Source organism: Saccostrea echinata, unplaced genomic scaffold (genome assembly GCF_033153115.1).
Source record: "Saccostrea echinata isolate AGI-Se365-2 ecotype Australia unplaced genomic scaffold, CSIRO_AGI_Sech_v1 ptg000030l, whole genome shotgun sequence".
In the NCBI taxonomy this organism is placed as follows: domain Eukaryota; kingdom Metazoa; phylum Mollusca; class Bivalvia; order Ostreida; family Ostreidae; genus Saccostrea; species Saccostrea echinata.
In genome coordinates, this window is record NW_026889779.1 from 11,533,548 (window position 1) to 11,556,157 (window position 22,610).

Consider the following 22,610-nt stretch of genomic DNA (forward strand, 5'->3'; position numbering starts at 1 on the left):
AATGCTTATTTATAAGATGAAAGATTTCATCTTGTTCTTTTTGCATAAAAAGTTGATACAACAAATGGTCTACCAGATGATAATATCAAATGGAGATAAACAGTTAAACTAAATAGATATTTAGTAACCCGAATTTCCTCTATCTTTATCAATTTTTTTAAGGGAATATTAGCTAATTTAATATGCTTTGAATATTCAAAATTATATTATTTTTACATATGGTAAAGTAGTCATGTTAAGGTACAAAATGATACAAAAACCAAAAGTTTTGACCGTTTATTAAGAGAGAAAAAAAACATTTTTACTGAATTTTTACTTGAATCTGTTCTTAGAAGCCTTAGCTTTCAAAGGCTTTAAGATTGTCATTTGCCTAGAAAGTCATATTTATTTGATATATTTTAACACTTTAGTCCATTATTATCAATTTCAGCTACTTCAAAAATTTCCGTAAGCCTTTGATTTTTTTAAAATTGCCTTTTAAATTCATTGTTCTGTAGTAATTTTGAGAAGCAGAAAAAGAGATTTTCATACGCCGCTATTCCGCCAAAAATACAGTCCCTGCTAGATTTCAAAGTCGGTTTACCATTACTATTTCAAATTGTACAGACGTAAAACAATATACAATCAATCAATCAAATTGTACAACTATGAAAAAGAAAGAAAAATATGATCTTTAAAACCCTTAACATCTAATTATAAAAGACATGTAAGCAAATATACTTTGAGTATTTCATTAAGTCAAAAACCAGACAAGAATCCCTCCTTAAGTGATATCATCTATTCGAATAGGTGGTATCACCTATTAAAATGGTGAAACCACCTAATCGAATTGGTGATATCAAAATTCAGCTTCTGAATGGGTGATATCACCTATTCGAATAAGTGATATCACCAATTTCATCTGATGATACCATTTATTTGAATAAAAGGCATTACTTTTTCGAATATGTGATATCATCTATTAGAATTAATGACATCATCTATTTGATTTGAAATATCAAATACTATTGTGATATCACTATTTAAATCAAATAGGTGATATCTATTCGAATAGGTGATAACACCTACTCATTTTGAAAAAGAAAGTGACAGAACTTATTCAAATAGTTCAGCAAGTCCAGAGATTCTTATACAATCTTTTTTTTAAAACCAGAAGTCTCTGTTGAGACTGTAGCTTTACTGGTCTGTACGTATAACAAAAGAAAAGTAGCACTTGGATTTGAAACTTTGCAACACGCAGCAATCAATATAATTATGTATCTTAATACAGTCTACTTGTGTACCAAATTATATTGAAATCAAACTAAAACTGAAGGATGAGTAGCGTTTTCACAGAATTTCAGTATTTCACAGTAATTTCTATTTTTAGTAACCATGGCAACACCATTCACTGAAATCAAAAACCGATATAAACTATTATGTATCGTAGTGTAGTCTAATTGTGTGCCAAATTTGATTGAAATCAGACCAAAACAGTAGCAAGAGTAATGTTTTAAAGGGATTTTACAGAAATTTCTATTTTTAGTAACCATGACAACACCGTTGATCATAATCAAAGACATATGCACTAAATTATGTGTCGTAGTGCAGTCTACTTGCATGCCAAATTATATTGAAATCAGACCAAAACTGTAGCAGGAATAGCTTTTTAAAGTAAATTCACAGAAATTTCTATTTTTAGTAACCATGGCAACATCGTTCATAGAAATCAAAAACCGATGCATTAAATTAGTGTGGTGTACTTGTTTACCAAGTTATATTGAAATCGGACCAAAACTGTATGAGGAGTAGCGTTTTGAAAAATTGTTCACAGACAGACGGAGGGGCAGACGGACGACGGCCGCCTTACTATCGCATAAGCTCATCAGGTCTGACCAGTAGAGCTAAAAAAAAAAAGATTGTACCGAAATCAATATCATCATATTTAAATCGATGCTTAGAAAATAAAATTGTTAATCAAAAGCCTTTTAAAATTCAATCCCTTTTCTTTGCATTGAAGCTAGATTTTCTTGAAGAATGGACCATTTATTATTTAATGTTGAAAGAAATGCAAATAGGTGATATCACTTATTCGAATAAGTGATATTACCAATTCAAAACGAATATGTGATATAACATTTTTGTAAAAGTAATATTACCTATTCAATTCGAATAGGGGATATCACTATTCGAATAAGTGATACCACCTATTTATTTCGAAAAGGTGATATCACCAATTCGAAAAGATGATATCACCTATTCGAAAATTAAAAAAAATGATATCACCTACTCGAGTAGTTTGACATCATTTACTAAATTTGAATGAGGATATCACTTTTTTGAATAGGTGATGTCACCTATTCGAATGATGAACAACCTGTAAAGTTGGCGAAGAAAAAAATTATGAAATTTCTGATTAGGTCATTTGTCTACAGTGTTGTATATAAACTATTTAACTTGCGACACCATAAAATAGTCATAATAAAAACATAATAAGCAATATTTTTATTTTCTAAACCGGAAGTACCAAACTGCAGCTCCTACTCCAATAGATACAAGGGCTAAAACCGAAATTACAATCCCAACGACGAGTCCAGCATTAGATTTCTTCTTTATTTTGTTTTTACCGGAAGGTTTGATTGATGGGTTTTCCTTTTTTATTTTAAAAACCGTCTTTCCTGTTGGTTTGTTTGTTGTTGTGGTAGGTATTGGCGGAGAGCCTGGTAAATCACACTGAAGAACACATGGATTACATCCAACAACTGGCGCTTCTATTAAAGATGGGTCGATTTGCGTACCTTTAAAGATACATGTTTATCAACAATTATTGTCCGATTATCTTTAATTAAATCATTTTTTCTGGGATATACATATAGGTACAACGAAGAAAAGACCAATCAGAATGTGGACAAAAAAGTTATATTTTCTGTTGGAATACTGTTGCTTAAGGCCATCTTTAAAAAATTGTTTAGTTGCCTCTCCCAACCGGCTGGCTAAAAATAGCCCGACTTAAAAATTTAGCATTGAAATTGAAATTTTCTAAGAAATTTTTTTTTACCTACCTACCGACCCAATTTTTTCATCTTGAGTCGGGAGAGGGCATTTTAAAGGTGGCTTAATGAAAGAACTACGCACGGTAACTCCCGATTCCCGCCTACATTTTACAACCATTTATTTCAATATTGATGACAATTTGGCCATAAAATCTTTGTTTAATACAAAGAACAGTTCAATGGTAATTGATTAATTATTTTAATTCCAGTGCTATATAATAAAATATCCCTAATTCCAGCTCTTGAAATAAGGGGGGTAGACGATATTTCCACTGAAATCGGGCTATAAAGCAACACCATATTCTGAAATAGTCTTGGATATGAATAAATGTTTCTTAAATCTTTTCTTATGTTTTATGCATATAAAATTAAGAATATATATTAGTAAAATATAATGTTTCAGTTGTAAAGCACTTAGAAATTGCTGAAAAAATAAGCATTTTTGTCGTTTTTTGTATATAAACATATGTTCCCCCCCCCCCCCCCCCCCCCCGTGAAACACAAAAAGCTTTGGTATGAATTTGTGAAATGACAGTCCATATTACCCGTAAAAAGGAATTTTTGTTTCACGGGGGGGGGGGGGGGGAAGATGTTTCAAAAATATTTTCCGTTTTCCGTTGATTTCTATAGTGAAAAACACGAGTTTTACCAAAATTTTAGAGTTATCTCTCGTTGTTTTCCCAAAGAAGTAATGTTTTATGAAAATCCATATAAATATCAATATAAATATTAAAAATCATTCGAATATCTTAACTTTTGAAAATTGACTTGGAGGTAGGCGGGAGAACAATAATATCGTTCGCAGTTCTTTCTTTTTTCATCAATGTCTTTTTCATATTTAACAATCGTGTTGACATTGATCAGTGTCAAAATTTTGCATAGAAAAAGGTATTTTTGGTTCAGTCTGCAAGGTATATATTTCTTCTTGATTTGTCAAAAACCTTCTTAGGTAGGAGACCTCGCTTTGCGATCTTACTGTATTCTATCAACATTTAGTATGTGTTCATTAGTATATGCAAATGTAGAATCTTTATGATTTTTCTTTGATTACGTTTTTAGCTGTGATATCCCTGAGGTTTTCTCAATGAAATCTTTCTTTTTTCTTTTTCAAATGCAACATCCTGAAGATTTCCGATGCAACAGTTTAAGAGAAATACCAGTAATCATTTCATACAGCTGTAGGGATGGTATAATTTTTTTTTACATTGACAAGCACAAAAATTGATGTACACCAAAATTGATGTACACCCACAACATTGTTGAATCCATACCTTCTCTGACTAGAACTCGGAACTCCTCGTCAGCTGGAGAAGACTTCGGATTACAGACAGTGCAGACATCCTGTACCAGGGCTGCAGTTACATGTACTCTTTCTTTGTCAGCATTCTCTTCCTCATCTGTTTTAATAATATTTTCAGAGGTAAATATTAAGTAATAAAAGTCAGATTTAAAAACACAGAAAAAAATTCCAGCAATGGCATTATCATCAATTGAGCATATTTTGCAAGTATTTTATAATAGTAATATCAAAAGTGACCTTCATCGATGCTTTCTATTTCCATGCACGAGGGTCATTAAAAAAACGAGGACTTTTGGCTTTATGAATGTATATGATAAAATGATATCAAGGGAGTATTTGCGTGACCAAAGTTAGGAAAATAAAGGCTTTTATTTCATTCATAACTTGAAAAGCGTTAGAGCTGCGGTTATTTCCTCTTCAAACTCAATGATCATGAATTCAAATATAGTTTCATTCGAACACATTTCTTTAACTTTTTTGTCTTGTGCCTTGTTCTTTCACTGAAAGAAGTCTTTTTTTCATATTCAATCATTATCAAGTAAATAATGTCATATTCCTACCTTCAATGAAAAATATTATTTTGTTATTAAAAAAAGTGTAACATCCGGTCCAAAAAGATTATTAATCATAGATACATTTATCTTGATTTGATCTCCCTTTTCTCTACAAATGATGCATAAGATGAACTAATACTGCCTATCCAGATAACTTGTCAGAGAGAGAGTTTATAAAAATGGGATTTTAGTATTTAAAAATAATATACCCATGGGCCTTAATTGATGGTCATCTGAGTATCGTGAGTTACTCATGCTATGACCCCTTTGTCCCCACCTTTAACAAGTCTGGACATTTGCACCAAAATTTTAGTTCATATAATCTCTATCATATTTACGTTGTTTATCTCCTAGAAGTTAAGAAATAAAGAAGAAAAATGCACGCTTTTTAATAAATTTCAATATGTGCCCCACCCTGGTCGAATATGAACCCTGGGTCATGAATTTCAAAATTATGATATAGGGTTCATTGTTTATTATAAACAGTGTAACAGTTTGTTTGATACCTAGATGTAAAGAATACGATTTTTGAAGATTGCATTGATGTTGATTAGTTTTGCCTACTTACTCAGGTCCCATTTAGGCAGAGACCATGTATTTCACAATTTATGTTTTCCATTATTCATAAATTCCATATATAAGATTGGTTAAAATTGGTTTTGTGGTTCCGAAGAAGATTGATTGATTGTATGTTGTTTTACGTCCCATTCGAGAATATTTCACTCATATAGAGACGTCACCATATACCAGTGAAGGGCTTCAAATTTTGACCTTTACTCGGCACTCAGGGCCATTGAGCAGTGAGGGATCTTTATCGTGCCAACGCCTGTCGTGACACGGGGCCTCGGTTTTTAAGGTCTCATCCGAAGGACCCGCAACTTTCACTTCAAAGTGCCGAGCGCATGGCGAAGGAACAGTTGCTACCCATTTTTTATCGACTTAGGTCAGTCGCGGCCGAGATTCGAACTCACGACCTCCCGATCACGAAGCGAGCGCTCTACCGACTGAGCTACCGTGAACGGTTTCCGAAGAAGAAGAACGTGTTCAATTGTTTACGACCGATGCACAACGGATGCAGACGGACAAAACACATAGCAATAAGTCACCTGATTGACTCAGATTACCTTTAAAAACTTTCCAACCACTATTGCACATATGGAAGACCATTGTCATGAATTAAGAAAAAAAAATCATGTCTCATATATTTTACCTGTCATTGCGTAATAGTATATAGCATTTTCGCCAATTCTACTCAGCTTCTGGCAGAGATATGCATGTACTTCTGCTCCAAACACTTTGATTGTTGTAGTTGACCTGATCAAAATATTTTCTTCAAAGTTGAGAAAAGATATTACTTTCTTTTCTGAATAATAATATACATATTTTAAGGTTGTTTTTGACAATATGGTATGAATGTATTGTTTTACTGACTATAGACGATAAAGGCCAGGCGAGGGCACTCTAAAACCAACAAAAATATTTCATATAATTATATTTTTCAATGCTATACATCGATGTAATAAAGGTAAAAGTGTCAATTAAGGTTCTCGAAGGCTGGATCCGCGTCTGATGGCCAACTAACAGCTAAACTGTACGACAAACTAGATGATTTCAGCTTTTCCAATGTCAACTTCCCTCATTTATGTAGTATTATACACTATCACTTGCATATGGTGTTTATGTCTCCCAGCTGATTCGATACAAAAGAGCATGATCCGGGTACGATCAATTTTCGAACCGAGGCAGCCTACTGACAAATAACTTGTTATATTAGGGATTTCAACACCCTCATTTAAAGTCAGCATTTCGCAAATTCTATGACGTTATATGAATAATGACACTGCTTATAAATACAGCTCTATCGTTGGGTCTTATTTTGTCCAACATGTTTCATTCCAATTGTTAGGTCATTGTTTTCATATTAAATTTGACAATGGATTACTGATTAATACATAGGGCTCACAGCGGCTGTGATCGTCCGAAATGGGATGCTTACTGCCCCTATAGGCACTTGATCTCATCTCTGATGTTTCTGAGGATCAGTGTTTTTACCATGTTCTTAATTCATTTTTTTACTAGATTTTTGAGATTGATCCCTTTTTGTTATCTTCACCTTTTACATTATATGCAGAACAATTTTAAACCACAGGGATCTGAACTACTTTCTTAAGTCTACATTTTAATCAACATTTTTTTTTTCTTTTATTCAGGAACTTGTTATTCGTATAAAAAAGTGTTACGTGTGTTATGAAGACATGTCGAAGGCAGGCAATTTCTCTTGTACTACACATATATCACGTCACGGAAAGAAAAGAACAGATGTTAATGATCAAGAAGAAAATAATACAAGTGTAAAGTTACCTTGACACAATAAAATGTTCGTCCTTCATGTAACACTCCCAGTCTGAGATCATCTGGCTAAAGGCCATAAAAGCCCAGCCAGTCATCTTGGTATCTCCGTATACAACACGGCCTTTAGTGGTGTCTCGCCATGTCACGTTTTGAATAAAGCGTGGATAGGAACAACCATGGCAGCCATCTTTAAGTTTAAAATTTGAATGAACTATGCATTACTCCTCATAAAGAATGACTACAGAATAGATATAAAGAAACAAATAATTGAAGAATTTGAGATGTATGTTATAACAGATGATAAATTAATTTGATTACCTTACCCAAAATTAAGAAGAAAGGAAGTATAAATAGTCTGACATCCATTTTGTACGTATTTTTAATGTTCTTTAAAATCTCCTCTATTAAAACATCATAGTTGAATAACACGCTGTTTTAATCCTTCTTAATTCAATAAAAATAAAACATTTAAATGCAAGTAAATCACGACGAATAATAGAATGGTATGAGTATATATAGCTTGGATAAAGTCGCACTACGTGATTATTAAAAACTGGACAGAGCTTTGGACAGTCGTCATTTAAATTTACAGTCAGTATTAGCACGAAGAATTGTTGACTAGTACAGTGATAAGTCATTGATGAACTTTTGATAATTAACCGAATTCGATTAAACAGTATTCATCATGTGTTCGAGCAGTGGCGGATTTAAAGGAGGTGCCGTCTGCTCTCCCTCAGTCATTATACTACCAAGTGATTCATTTTTCGTGTGATGCTCAGAGTTTTGACCCCCACCCTACTCCGAAAAAAAAATAAATCGAGGGGGGGGGGGGGGTTAAATTGCTGTAAAAGACATTCCTTATGCCTCCTCTTTGCAAAAACCCGGCTATTTCCTTGCATCTAGCTAATAAAAAAATTTGAGTAAGTTAAAATTAACTAAATGCTCTGCCTACAAACAGACGTCATGGCACATTTTTAGCTCACCTGAGCTGAAAGCTCAAGTGAGCTTTTCTGATCACATTTTGTCCGGCGTCCGTCTGTCTGTCCGTCTGTAAACTTTTCACATTTTCGACTTCTTCTCAAGAACCACTGGGCCAATTTCAACCAAACTTGCCACAAAGTATCCTTGGGTAAAGGGAATTCAAGTTTGTTCAAATGAAGGGCCATGCCCTCTTTCAAGGGGAGATAATTAGGAATTACTGAAAAAATAATGGCATCATTTAAAAATCTTCTTCTCAAGAACCATAGGGCCAGGAAAGATGAAACTCATGTGGAAGCATCCTCAGGTAATGTAGATTCAAGTTTGTTCAAATCATGACCCCCGGGGGTAGGGCGGGGCCACAATGGAGGATCAAAGTTTTACATAGAAATATATAGGAAAAATCTTTAAAAATCTTCTTCTCAAGAACAGCAAAGCCATGATGAGTCATATTTATATGGAAGCATCCTCAGGTAGTGTAGATTCAAGTTTGTTCAAATCATGACCCCTGGGGGTAGGGCGGGGCCACAATGGAGGATCAAAGTTTTACATAGAAATATATAGGAAAAATCTTTAAAAATCTTCTTCTCAAGAACAGCAAAGCCATGATGAGTCATATTTATATGGAAGCATCCTCAGGTAGTGTAGATTCAAGTTTGTTCAAATCATGACCCCCAGGGGTAGGGCGGGGCCACAATGGAGGATCAAAGTTTTACATAGAAATATATAGGAAAAATCTTTAAAAATCTTCTTCTCAAGAACAGCAAAGCCATGATGAGTCATATTTACATGGAAGCATCCTCAGGTAGTGTAGATTCAAGTTTGTTAAAACCATGACCCCCGGGGGTAGGGCGGGGCCACAATGGAGGATCAAAGTTTTACATAGAAATATATAGGAAAAATCTTTAAAAATCTTCTTCTCAAGAACAGCAAAAAGCCATGATGAGTCATATTTATATGGAAGCATCCTCAGGTAGTGTAGATTCAAGTTTGTTCAAACCGTGACCCCCGGGGGTAGGGCGGGGCCACAAGGGAGGATCAAAGTTCTACATAGAAATATAAAGGAAAATATCTTCTTCTGAAGAACTGCAAACCATGATTAGTCATTTTGATATGGAAGCATCCTCAGGTAGTGTAGATTCAATTTTGTTCAAATGATGACCCGCAGGGGTAGGGTGGGGCCCAGTGGGGAATGGAAAGTTTAACATAAGAACATAAAGAAGAAATATTTCTTCTCAAGAACAGAAAAGCTATGTTTAGTCATATTGATATGGAAGCATCCTCAGGTAGTGTAGATTCAAGTTTGTTCAACTGATGACCCCTGGGATAGGGAGGAGCCACAATGGGGGATCAAATTTTTACAAAGGAATATATGGGAATTTTTTTTAAAATCTTCTCAAGTACAACAAAGCCATTTGTTACATTGACATGGAAGCATCATCAGGTAGTTTAAAATTCAAGCCCCCCCCCCCTCCCCCGGTCTTTTCAATACTGAACTAATTTGTGCTTTTGCCTAGCCAATGTGCTCAGGTGAGCGATGTGGCCCATGGGCCTCTTGTTTGTCATTACTGTAGTACAGGTAGATACAATATATATGTAGGACCCCAAAGCCCGATGGTCACGCCAAAGTCCGATGGTCTGCGCCAAACCCCGATGGTTCACACGCCAAAGTCCGATGGCGCAGAAAAAATAGTATTGTTTATAACGTCATATTACATCTGCGCCAAATTGCGATGCCGCGCCACGCCAAGGTAAAACGGTTTAAAATAAATCAATTTTAAGTATTTAAACGCCAAAGTAATATGATTCACTAAAAAACGCAAAGAATATATTGTACCACTGGCCATATATTCTTAAGTGGTTGCGAGGCTAACCCTTATTTCTCGGATGGGTGCGAGGCTAACCCTAATCTCTCGGATGGGTGCGATGCTAACCCTAACTCTCTGATGGGTGCGAGGCTAACCCTAATCTTTCGGATGGGTGCGAGGCTGACCCTAATCTCTTGGATGTCTGCGAGGCTAACCCTAATCGGTCAAAACGTCTGTAACATATCCTGGATGGGAGAGAAACTAGCCCTAATCAGTCAAACCTCTTTTGGGGTGCGAGACTAAAACTATTCAATCGAATAGTGTACAAGGATTAACCCTTAATGTCTTGGGTTGGTGCAACCCATCACTAAACCTTATCCGCCAATTGGTGTGCAAGGACTAATCTTAATAACTCAGGTGAGTTCAAACATTAAGTAAAATCAGTCAAATTGTATTCGATGACTCATCCTAAATTATGGTTTTGAATTACGGACTATGGCGTCGAGGATTGACGTCGGAATATTGTGACGTCATAAACGTTAATTGTTTCTCGGCACCATCGGACTTTGGCGTGTCAGACCATCGCACTTTAGCGCACGTGTATTATAGGAAACGAGCCATCGGACTTTAGCGTGACCATCGGACTTTGGCGTCCGTACCGGCGTCAAACCATCGGGGTTTGGCGCAGACCATCGGGGTTTGGCGAGACCATCGGACTTTGGCGTCACCATCGGACTTTGGAGTCCTACATATATATTATAAACTCTCTGTATCCTATCTCTGGAACATTCTTAACCAATTTTTAATCTATAAAGATTAGGAAGAATGATAACTTTAAGAATCACTAAGAGGCATAGTTTTATACCAGGTATACAGTTCATTAGAATTTATATGAACCAAGGTGGATATTCTTTTAACACACAGAACAATATGATTAATGAGTGGTACACAGAAACCAGTTTTCCATTTATTATCAATTGGTTTATAACGGAAATTAACCATCATTGAGAAGCACGCTCCAGGAGGAGCACATTTTTAACGATCACATTAACTATTGATCTGTTGAGAGGATAGAAGTGGTCGCAGACTTTATTCTGATGATGACCTAATTATGACAATATCAATACATCTTTATTAGCTAGACGCTATACGTCATTTTTGAAACCATTTTTTTTTTTTAAATTTGCTTTATAGTTTCTATAAAAGTCTCCATTTTATGAAAAAATTGAACGCCTGATGCAATCACGGTTTTTAGAGCGGTTACTAAGTTGATTAAATCCCTGGCTATTGAATCATGAAATATGTGGAGATAACGAACAGTGCTAACACGGACCTCTAAAACATCAGAAGTGGAATCAGGTGCATGGAGGAGTGAGCATCCTCTGCCGACCGGTCACACCCGCCGTGTGCTCCTTGTCATGATCGGGAAATAACGGAAAACTCCGTCGACAATTCGTTTTGTAAATAATGGCATACAATTAGTATGAAAAAAGTCGGTCAGCATTTGACTTAATGATAAATTGTATTTGCTGACAAGGTCAGTGTATCGACCACAGAACTTACGAATGTTGACTTTAAACAAGACTGTAGATATTCTTGTTACATCAACTTGTTTGTCATTAACTTACCTCGTTTTAGAAATCGCTCATACGTAGAGCATGCTGTGATGTACCGAATCACCTGAGGGATATAAACCCCGTATGCAGGTGATAAGGGTATATTGCTACATAAGTAAGGGAAGTTGACTATTGAAAAGTTAACGTCATCACGGTTATCATAAAACTTTGTTGTTAGATTACCATTAACGTCTTTTTCTAATAAAATATCCAAATATGAAACAGATGTGTCAGACTCTGTGGTATCTTTCATCTCAAGGTCACCGGGATATATCGTGTCGACATAAGAATGGAAATAACTCTTGTTAATTGACAATACGTCGTCGATATATCTAAATGTCGAGTTGAAGGCCACAACAAGTTTTCACGTAAAAGATTGTGAACAAATTCTGCTCCATATGAATAAATAGGTCTGCTAATAACGGGGCGCAATTGGTACCCATGATAATTCCAATAAATTGTTGGAAGACCTGGTCTCCAAATATCACATAGATATTGTCAATCAGAAACTCGAGCATCTTTTTAATGTCAGCTTCAGAGTACTTGTGTGTACAATCAGATTGTTTTTTAACAAAGTGATTTTGCAAATGACCAGTGACAAGGTAAGTAAATTTACTAGTTTCATTTTTATTGAAAAAACAGCTGTCAACGATGTCAGAAAGTCTGGACTTTAATTTATCGTGGGGAATAGTTGTATATAAAGTTGAAAAGTCGAAGTTTTTATGTTGTTGATTTTGGTAAAATTTTGTGATTTCAAATGAACCAAAAGTTCCTTGGAATTTTTTAGTATCCATATCTGATTTACACCACTTTTCGAATATATTGTTGCACAGTACTCTTGAAGTTTCTCCTTCACTACTGTTAATATCTTAGTAAGGAGTAAAGAAAGAGGCTCGGTAAAACACTTACTGGAACCCGCTATGTATCCTTGTTTGTAAGGATTTTTATGAAGTTTTGGAATCCAATATAGATATGGTAATTCAAATTCATTTTGGTTTTTGGGAATATTTAAAAAAATTAAAAGTGACATGATTTTGAAGAATTTCCTCCTTAGAAAGGACTAGAAACACTGCAATATCAACAATGTGAACAATGATAACGGGAAAAAAGGTAAGATGTTGACATGATGTCGACTTCATGTCGTCCAACATTACGTTATGTGAACAGGATAAGATAACGCAATGATGACACGAAGTCGACTTGATGCGTCCATCAATCCGATGTCGACGAAGTGAACAGTTTAAACAATAAGGAGAACGATGTATAAATGTATGATGTTTATAGAGAATTTATATAATTATTTTTATATTTCGTACGCACTTTTATAATTTTAAGTCAATTCTTTCAAGATTGCAGTATGATTTCTCCCTACATTTTTCAATTAAAAATGTCTTATTTAAAATTCTTTTTTAAATTGATTGTTTGTTGTTTAACGTCCAATTCGAGAATCTTTCACTCATATCGAGACGTCAACGTATGCCGATGAAGGGCTTCAAACTTAGACCTTTACTCGGCACTCAGGGCCATTGAGCAGTGAAAGTTATTTATAGTGCCAAAGCCTACCGTGACACGGGACCTCGGTAAATTTTTAAGGTTTCATCCGAAAGATTCGTGACTTAAACGTCTCATGCTTGGAGCTTGGTGAAGGAAATGTCACTACCTATGTTAACGTCTTAGGTTTGGCAATACGCGGCGAACGAGATCCTGCATGGGCCTATTGATCACAAATCAACGCCCTACCGCTAAGCTACCGTAAACGGGTTCTTTTTTAGATAAAATAATTTTGCCTTAAAGATTTCCTTTACAAATAACTTGCTTTAAAATTGTGTTTGGCTTTCTTCATTTTTCTGATTTTTTGGTATGCAAATCATGCACACGAGTACACAACCTTGCCATATTCTAGCCATAACAGCCTTACTAGTTTAAAAAGGAAGTGTCCAGAATTAGTATACTGTAAGTAAGTATTGCACAGCCAATTCTTATGGTCCTCTCCGAAAGACTGTTCTTCAGAAATTGCAAAATCATTGTAGCTCATATTTTTGCTTTATTTAAAGGCAACATTTGAGATAAGCTTCAAAATGCTTCTCATAGGGTTAATGTATTCGGCGCGCCAGCGCGTCCATCTCATCCCAATATCACAAAAGTATTTTCACACTGCATTAAAACACTCAAATGACGTCGATTTTCTTTATAATTTAAGCATTATCGCTTGTATTCAAGTCGACGGCCCAAGCCCGATTGTAATTTTTTGTAGGGTGGATCCAGAAATTTTTCCCTAGGAAGTGTTGGCTCAAATCGCAAGGGGAAGAGGTCCGAGGCATAGCTTTAGTAATTTTACTATGTCAGTTTAAATAAATTTGAATTTTCCAAGGATCCGGATCCCCTTGTTCTATGCATGCCTTACTACAATTTGTGCTAGAGTAGGCCCCTGGCTAGAGTAATCCGAAATTTACCCCAATTTTTTTGAGTTGGCCTACTTTCGATTTCTCTCTCTCTCTATATATATGTTTATATATCCAAACATTAACTATAACATTTAAAAATATTTGAGTGCTTTGGTTTCTATAAATTTTCTTTATGTATAACAAAAATTTACCGGTATTACGTAATGACCCTAGACTCTAGAGTTTAACCTCCTTTTAGAGACTTGATTATCATGGCAATAAGCTGCCATACATTGGTATCAGTGTTTGACAAAGATTCCTTGTTACGTATTAAAATAATAGTACTACTAAAAATTAACTTGTCTTTATTTGAGGAGGGGGAAGGGAAGTAACTTTAGTTACAGAAATGGCTGGCCTGTAAACCTAAACAGATCAATTGCACTACAGATCATGTGCCAGTATACATAAAGTCCTGCCTCCCCATATTGTAGTCTTCTCAACCACTTACCTCATTTAAAATCCAATCATATAAAATACATGTACAAAGGTTCCATCAACATTCCTTAAACATTAATTTTTGTGGTTTTGTGTTTTGCAGAGTGAAAATTAAAATAGAATTTGATGGTCATTAAAGTAAGAAGGATATCAAAAAGTTTTATGACGACCTGTGTTCACGAAATACTGAGTCATTCGCCGACTGCACAAAAATTGATGCCAATGAAAATTGATAAAACCAGTGTAAAAAAATACACACACATTTAAATTACTATATGTTTTGAGCAACATACATGTTTAAATTATGTTTATTGACTAGATTCTTAGTTCAGGAATTTGCACATGTTGATTACAATTTACAAATCCATGTTAAAATGAGACTGAAGCATTTCCAAGTGGCATGGTTTCAATTTGTTTCTGACTTTTTCGGGGATCTTGATTTTGTCAATTGTAAAATGTGGATGTCGCTTCAATATGCATTCTGGTTGGCAGTAGTATAAAGTAGCTCTTTTTTTTTTTAGCAGTGTAAACCCATTCAGTGTCACCTTCTTTATTCCAGGGATATAGGTATCGCTCTGGATGTTGCATTACAAGGTCAAAGGAATATCGAGCCCGATGCTAACAAAATTGTATAAGCAATAATTTATTTTATAAACAAAATCTGTTGCGCGAGCGCGCCGACTACAATTAGGCTCTCATAGTAAGTAGCTCAGTCGGTAGAGTGATTGCTCCGTGATCGGAAGGCCCGGGTTCAAGACCCGTTCGAGACAGACCTAAGTTGATAAAAAAAAATAGGTACCAACTGTTCCTTTGCAAAGCCTTCCGCACTTTGAAGTGAAAGTTGCGGGTCTTTCGGATAAAACCTTAAAATTGAAACCCCCTGTCACGGTTGGCGTTTGCATGATAAAGATCCTCACTTTTCAATAACCCTGAAACCATTTAAATTTAAAACTGGTTCTTGGCGAAAAATTTTCGAATTTTACGTAAAAGAACATTCAATCAAACAAGCAATCAATCAAAATGCTTCTTCAAAATTATCTGGCGATTCAGAGCTACCATGAAGGCTTCCTTTGATTAAAAGCCACTGTCCACACGAAAATTAAAACTTATTAAAATAGATAGAATTAGAGGCATCTGAATCGCTCCGTGATCGGACGGTCGTGTGTTCGAATCACGACCGCGACTGACGTAAGTCGATAAAAAAAATAGGTAGCAACTGTTACTTCGCCAAGCGCTCGGCACTTTGAAGTGAAAGTTGCGGGTCCTTCGGATAGAACCTTAAAAACCGAGGCCCCGTGTCACGGTGGGCGTTGGAAAGATAAAGAACCCTCACTGCTCTATGGCCCTAAGTGTCGAGTAAAGGTCTAAATTTGAAGCACTTCACCGGTATTTGGTGACGTTTCTATATGTGTGAAAAATTCTCGAAAGAGACGTTAAACAACATACAATTAATCAATCTGATTCATTCAATTAATCAACGGAAGCCTAAATAAATATTCTTCTTTTTGTCGACATCCCGACACAAGAAAAAACACCCAAATAAATTGATGCTGGTAACTCGATTACATCTCGCTACACGAACCATTAAATACTGAGCAAGATAAAGAATTTGATAATGAAATTCATCTTCATTCTCTTAGTATAAGATTACTGCGAAAATATATTACACAATATAATTATCTGGAAGAATGAAGCCCTGTAAAGACAAAATCACGAGTCGATGCAAAATCTGAATCCGAGGTCATTTGTAAAAGGATCTTGATGATTTTTTTTCTTTTTTGAAAAAAAATAAAATATTTAGACTGCTTGAAACCAGATTAAGTGTGAAGATTAACGATTTATTTCACTGACTTCGACATAATAATTATTTTTCAACTTTGAAAGGAAAGAAGTAATCACCCTAAGGTGATAAATAGAAATGATAAATTATTATAACACATGAAATCAATGTGATATTAAGATCCTTTTCTGCAGAAACAGAACAGTTTGAAAACTCCCCAAGTGCAGTAGTTTTCGTCACGTGGTTTTGGTCGATTTCTTCTCAGCGAGAGAACAGTATATATCGGACTGTCTTACCTTAACGTGATAGAAAACTAACTAATGGTCGAGGATTAGAACTAAAGAATTTCCAAACACACATTCACTAATGAAATGAAATAGCGTGACAATAGCCAGTTAAATGAACACTTCGTTCTGTTTTGTTCTGGCGTTCTAAGTGATTTCAGACATTCATCGATGGCTGCCAATGGTGCCATTTGTGCTGGGGACGTCATCTTTGTCTTTTCTTTATGTATTTTGTGTGTTCTTTGTATCGTCGGGAATATAACAGTCATCCTGACAATTTTGGGAACACCTAGCTTACGTTCTGGGAGTTCTTTGTTGCTCCTTAATCTTGGTGTATGTGACCTACTATACGGAATCATTAGGATTTCGATGCTCACAGACAGTTTCTTGTATGGAGGATGGCGCTTTAGTCAGGTATATTTTTCTGTGGTTGTTTGTTACAAGTAACTCAAGCAACTAAATAAATTCAAAGTTAATCATTGATTATGTTTTTTTTAACTTAAACATCAAATAATTTATATGTTTGTATATGTAACTCAAGCAACTAAATAAATTCAAAGTCAATCATTGATTATATGTTTTTTTAACTTAAACATCAAATTATTTATATGTTTGTATATTTAGTGATTTCTGTGGTTTATTGATAATTTCATATAAACTATTCCAGTTTCTCAGTCTTATGTCAAACATCATTAAAGAAATAGTGATTTAGTAAATTCCTTGTTTAGAAATGAGGAATATATGTTTATTTTTCCTATATGTAAAAGAAAAAGTGGAAAATGTAGGAAAAAGGAGGTATATTTGATCATCTTAATATCTCTATTTAGCTACATTGCTCCTACGCAAATATGATCACTAATTAACTGATAAATTATTTGAATTTCTTTGAATATTTATAAATAAGATGACAGAAAAATACTACCAAAGTTATACTTAAACAAAGTGCTTCGTTTCTTTGTTTATAAGGGGATGAACGTTTGCAACATTGCAGAAAAAAAATAGTTAATTATTTTTGGTCGCCCGCGTGTTCGAATCCCACTGTGGGACGTGGAGACCGGTCCTTGGGATGAGACCGTATAAACCGAGGTCCCATGTCGCAGACGGTGCTGGCACGAAAAAGTTCCCTCACTGCTCAATGGCCCTAAGTACCGAGCATAGGTCAAAATTTGCAGCTCTCCACCGGCAAGTGGTGGCGTCTCCATACGAGTGAAAAATTCTCTAGAGGGACAAACAAAAATTACTTTATGTAATATTGGTGATCTGACAAAGTTCCATATCCTACAGATCAGCCATCCAAATAAAACATAACACATGTCTTGTGTGAATATTGTCATTTATTAGATGACAATACATCAAATATTATCATTCTATATAATGATAACAAAAACAATCTAAGGGGAGATCCAGACAATACTGACATCACAAGTTGCTTTTATAAAATCCCTGAATATGACAAAGTGATCTCCCCTGTTACATAACTTTACAAAACTTTGACAAAATAAAATACAACATAAAACTTTTCACCAAACTATCCAAAAATGATATTTTAATATATACAAAACAAAAAAGAGCAGAAACAAAAAAGAACAGCAATGATAATAATTACAAGACAAAACAGCAGTCCTTGTACGTAATCCATACTTTACTTATCTATATTTACATTCATATAAATTTTAGCAATGCTGCTAACAGTTATACAGGTGAAAGATGGGGAAGGAGGGTGGGTAAGTCAACAAAATTCCTCCTTGTTTACACTAAAATTCGTTGAACCGACGCTATCTAAATATCACGTGATACTGCCTTGCAATATGATTGGATAATTGCTCTTTAACTTTAGGATCTAGCTAAAAACACCAAAGGCATGAAACACCTAGCATTACATTAATAACCAAGGCAAGAAAATGGGCATACATATCACAAATTACATAAATGTCATTATTTACAATAATGTTGTATTATGTAATATTGGTGATCTGACAAAGTTCCATATCCTACAGATCAGCCATCCAAATAACTTTCTGCAGTGGTTGCAGCCGTTTGTTATCGTGTAAACAGTGAAAGTATAGACATTTTCTTGTTTATTTTTATAGCTGTATAAATAATTCAGATAAACTGAGTGAAAGTACGTAAGATATTCATTCATCCATAACTTAAATTGGTGGAAGAGCCATGATACAATTTTAATAATACCAGATCTGACTAGTTTTGAAGCAAATTGTATTTATTGCTCCAGATAAACAGCAATCGGTTTCAAAAAAGGAAAAAATGATAGTAATAAAGGAGAAAATATTCTTTGGATGTAAATATTTGATATCAATTTGCATTAAGTTGTTAATTTCCAACAGTCGTACCCGAACAGTGTAGTAATAGAGGTAATTTTTACCTAGCAATAAAAATATATTAATCAGAATAAGTGTATTGTAGAGATTCTAGGGAGTTAAGTGATAGATGGTAAGAATTATTGTTCCTATTAGGCCACCTCAGAACTTCTTTGTAGCTCTACAATGCAGCACTTCAGTTAATGTAACATTATAATCACCTGTTTGCAATATAAGCTAGAATATTAAAGGTCAATATTTCCCTTGCCTATAGTAACAATAAAACTTCAAGGATTAATATCATTTGATGATTTGTTGTGATGGCAATCAATAATTCAGTGTAAACAACTATCCCATCGGGATTAAAACACAAACAGCTTATATTATTAATATACAGACATCCAGTGTGCTAATTCTGGTTTATGTGGAAGGTTTATTAATTTACAGTCAAGTACATCATTAGTTTCATATCACGTATTATATGATTTTTGATAATATTTTGTTAAATTATATTATTATACAAAACCCATTCTCGAAGACAAAATTTACAAAATCTGCTTTCCAGAGATTCATATTAAAATTTTTCATGCTCTCTGGAAGAATGATCCCAATTTCTCAAAAAAGTTATTATGTTAGTAGTTTGCAAAGAACCATGAGTTAACTGTACTAGATGCTTTGAGATATTTTGCTTACATGCACAACTGAAAGATTTGTTTTGTCATCAAATATATGTGAAGTAGTCCAGCTATAGCAATTTATCAAATTACCTCATTTCTATTTTCTGTACCGTCACACGATCAGCATAGTATGATATACTCAGTATAAAACACTTCAACACACTAAAAACAATATCCATTTTTCTATGACTATGCATTCTTTTCTCATTTCAGACGGTCTGTTCCTTTACTGCCATTTCAACAAGTCTTTTCTCTGTCGTTTCCATACTAACCATCACTGTCATTGCGTTGGACCGATACCTTTCTATCATCCACTGTCTCCGCTACTCCTCCTGGTCACCAATGATGACCACTGCACTCGCTTTGACCTCCACGTGGGTCATTGGACTAGTTAGCTCTATTCCTAGCATTACTGGAATCTGGGGGTCAGTGACCTATGATCCCAAACTGTATCTGTGTTATGTAAAGTGGAATACTCATTTATCATATGCAATATTTCAGTTTTTAATGACGTATTTAGTGCCAATAATCACAATGGGGTATTCTTACCTCAGAATCATTGCTGTTGCGAGATCTCACGCCAAAAAGATAACAGATCTTAATGCGCATGTGAACAGAACTTCCGGTGAAACCACGGTGCCACCTCATGGAATTGTGGCTTTCGCTGTTATTGATCCCGTACGTCGACTTCCTGTCATGGGTTTTCCAGTTGCTTCAACTAGATCTTTGATCGATTTTGATTTGAGCAGTTTTAATGGAAATGGCCTTAGTCATTCATCTACAGAAAAAAGCAACAACAAGCAAAAAGCTATGATAAGACTTCTTGGACATATATTGGCATTAATAATTTGTTGGACACCATTCGTCATAAGTGAATTACAATTTCTTTCCAAACAAGACAGCTTTAAATTCTCGGCTGTTTTGTCCATGATCACGACATGGCTGCTGTGTTTGCATGCAGCATGGAATCCTTATATCTACGCAATTCTTAGTGGAAGGTTCCGAAAATGTGCTCTTAAACTTGCTGGTAGCAAGAAATTTTCGGTCACACGTGTTAAAGATTTCAACAGATCGATGGTAATTGGCACGATTACCCATCGACGACCACAAGTAGGTGGGGTGATAAGACCTGTAGGGACAAAATCAGAAACAACTCATGTTGCCTTCTCTGATCAACATAACTTGAAATCAAAAGTTAGCCATTTAGACGTGCCAACAACACCGCAGAGTTATCCTTCTCCAGAGACTAAAGTATATACTGATATCCTGCGCAGAGAAAACAACTATAGCACCAAGAAAGGCCTTTCTAGCGTTCCGGAAACTCTGCTCTCTGTGGAGTCATTAGTCGCCGAATCTTTGGACGAAGGCATCTTTCTGGATGACGAGACGAATACAAAAAGAGAAAGCAAATGAAATGCTCATAAACTATTTAAAAACTACTTAATACTTTGTATACAAATTAATGTAATCGTTGTTTTAAATAGAATAAACAAAAGAACCTCAATTTTCTTGCTCAGTAACATGTACTTATTAAAGAGGGTTTATTTTATAAGTACATGTACTCGTATATATCATAAATGATTGTTTCAGTACTGATGTTGAGAATAAGAAGTGCCAATAGTAATACCGGTTTTGAGTGGAATTTTTTTTTGACAGTTACATGTAGTGGTAAGCCTTACGAGAGTGTGTGTCCACATTTTGTATGTTTATTACAATAAAAAATGTTTAAACAAATTAGTTAATTAATTAATTAATTCATTGATTTATTATTCAATTACATGATGAGCCTATTTCTATTTTTGTTTTTAATAATGAACTGTTTTTAATTGTATTGGCAAAAAAGGGGGTGAAAAAAAAATTGTAACGTTAAAAATAAATCATATAGACAAAGATCCAATTTACTCATACTTGTATATATGTATATACATATTTCAAACGTAATTATGAAAAAAACCACTTTTTTCCTGTTTTCTTGTTGAGTTTAAAAGAACCAAAAACAAGCATGTTTTTTGTACAACATGTGTATGCTCTTCTTACTGCTTATATCCATGCCATTATCTCTGGATAGTTCATCTCTCTCTCTGTGTGTTTTGTTTAAGTCCTTATTCTTTTTTCCCACTCTTTGGTCAGACTTTTACACAAATAACACTTACAATGTATTTTCCCATCTTAAATACGTGTCCAACCCATTATAATCGACTTCTTAAGTTCAAAACAAATGGCATTAATGTTCTTTTTCAGTTGGTCAATTACTAATGCGTCAGCATCTTTGGATTGAAGACATTCAACAGGAATTGAATTCGAAGAGATATGATTCCATGGAAGACTTTGGACAGGAATTTATTTTGAAGAAATAACATTCTCAAGAGCTTTACATTCCTTCTAATCTTGGACCAGTTAATAAAGGAAGTCTTAACAAAGGTCGAGAAGGAAATGAAGAATGAATTAATGGATTCAGCTAGGAATCTACACTCTGCATGAAGCAAAACAAGACTGGTATGATCCTTAAAAAGTTTATTCTTTTCATTATATACATACAGCACAACCATAATTGTAAATTGAAATACTTAGCAATAAAAATATTACACAAACTCAAGCATAAATACCATGAAATTAATTTTACCGATTAAAAAATTTAATTTGCATATGACAGCAGCTTGATGATTTAAAATTGGAAAGCATTTTCATTTTGGACTGCTTAACAACTAAATAATTTCAGCGCCATAAATATTTTTTTATTACTTAAGCTTAAGATGCTTTCTGATCCCGGGGCCTGTACTTAAGAGTGAGGTACAAGTACTTACCAAAAATCTATCAATTTCGCCAAGAGAGGTTATTTAAATTTTTAATACTTTCTCCTATTTTAACACATAAAATAATTATAAATGTCTGTCAAATTCTGTATTGAATACAGTCTTGTTCTCCGTTTTCATGTAACTTACTCGTCTTTGTTTTAAGAAAAGTCCCTCTTCCGCCCTCCTTTCCTTGTCAGTCTTAAAAAATTAATTCTGAAGTGTAACTGGGAAAATAAT

At 34.7% G+C, this 22,610-nt stretch overlaps 2 protein-coding genes across 2 annotated transcripts; one reads left to right on the top strand and one right to left on the bottom strand.

Annotated features, from left to right (window-relative positions):
- Window positions 1-2,484: 2,484 nt before the first annotated feature.
- LOC133196808 (uncharacterized) lies at window positions 2,485-7,604 on the bottom strand. The gene is made up of 5 exons (XM_061332664.1): window positions 7,562-7,604; window positions 7,248-7,425; window positions 6,097-6,200; window positions 4,304-4,429; window positions 2,485-2,777 (listed from the first exon to the last, which is right to left on the bottom strand). The coding sequence occupies exons 1-5, from the start codon at window positions 7,602-7,604 to the stop codon at window positions 2,485-2,487; spliced, it is 744 nt and encodes a 247-aa protein (XP_061188648.1).
- Window positions 7,605-16,754: 9,150 nt separating this feature from the next.
- LOC133196810 (5-hydroxytryptamine receptor 1B-like) lies at window positions 16,755-20,991 on the top strand. The gene is made up of 2 exons (XM_061332665.1): window positions 16,755-16,997; window positions 19,792-20,991. The coding sequence occupies exons 1-2, from the start codon at window positions 16,755-16,757 to the stop codon at window positions 20,989-20,991; spliced, it is 1,443 nt and encodes a 480-aa protein (XP_061188649.1).
- Window positions 20,992-22,610: the final 1,619 nt, after the last annotated feature.

What these genes read in the sequence shown, in the direction of transcription:
- LOC133196808 (XM_061332664.1), bottom strand. Translation starts at nt 7,604, where the DNA reads ATGGATGTCAGACTATTTATACTTCCTTTCTTCTTAATTTTGG. An exon ending in GAACATTTTATTGTGTCAAG is followed by an intron (nt 6,201 to 7,247) that starts GTAACTTTACAC and finishes TATTTTGATCAG; the next exon opens with GTCAACTACAACAATCAAAG. An exon ending in CCGAGTTCTAGTCAGAGAAG is followed by an intron (nt 2,778 to 4,303) that starts GTATGGATTCAA and finishes GTATCTTTAAAG; the next exon opens with GTACGCAAATCGACCCATCT.
- LOC133196810 (XM_061332665.1), top strand. Translation starts at nt 16,755, where the DNA reads ATGGCTGCCAATGGTGCCATTTGTGCTGGGGACGTCATCTTTGTCTTT. An exon ending in GAGGATGGCGCTTTAGTCAG is followed by an intron (nt 16,998 to 19,791) that starts GTATATTTTTCT and finishes TTCTCATTTCAG; the next exon opens with ACGGTCTGTTCCTTTACTGC.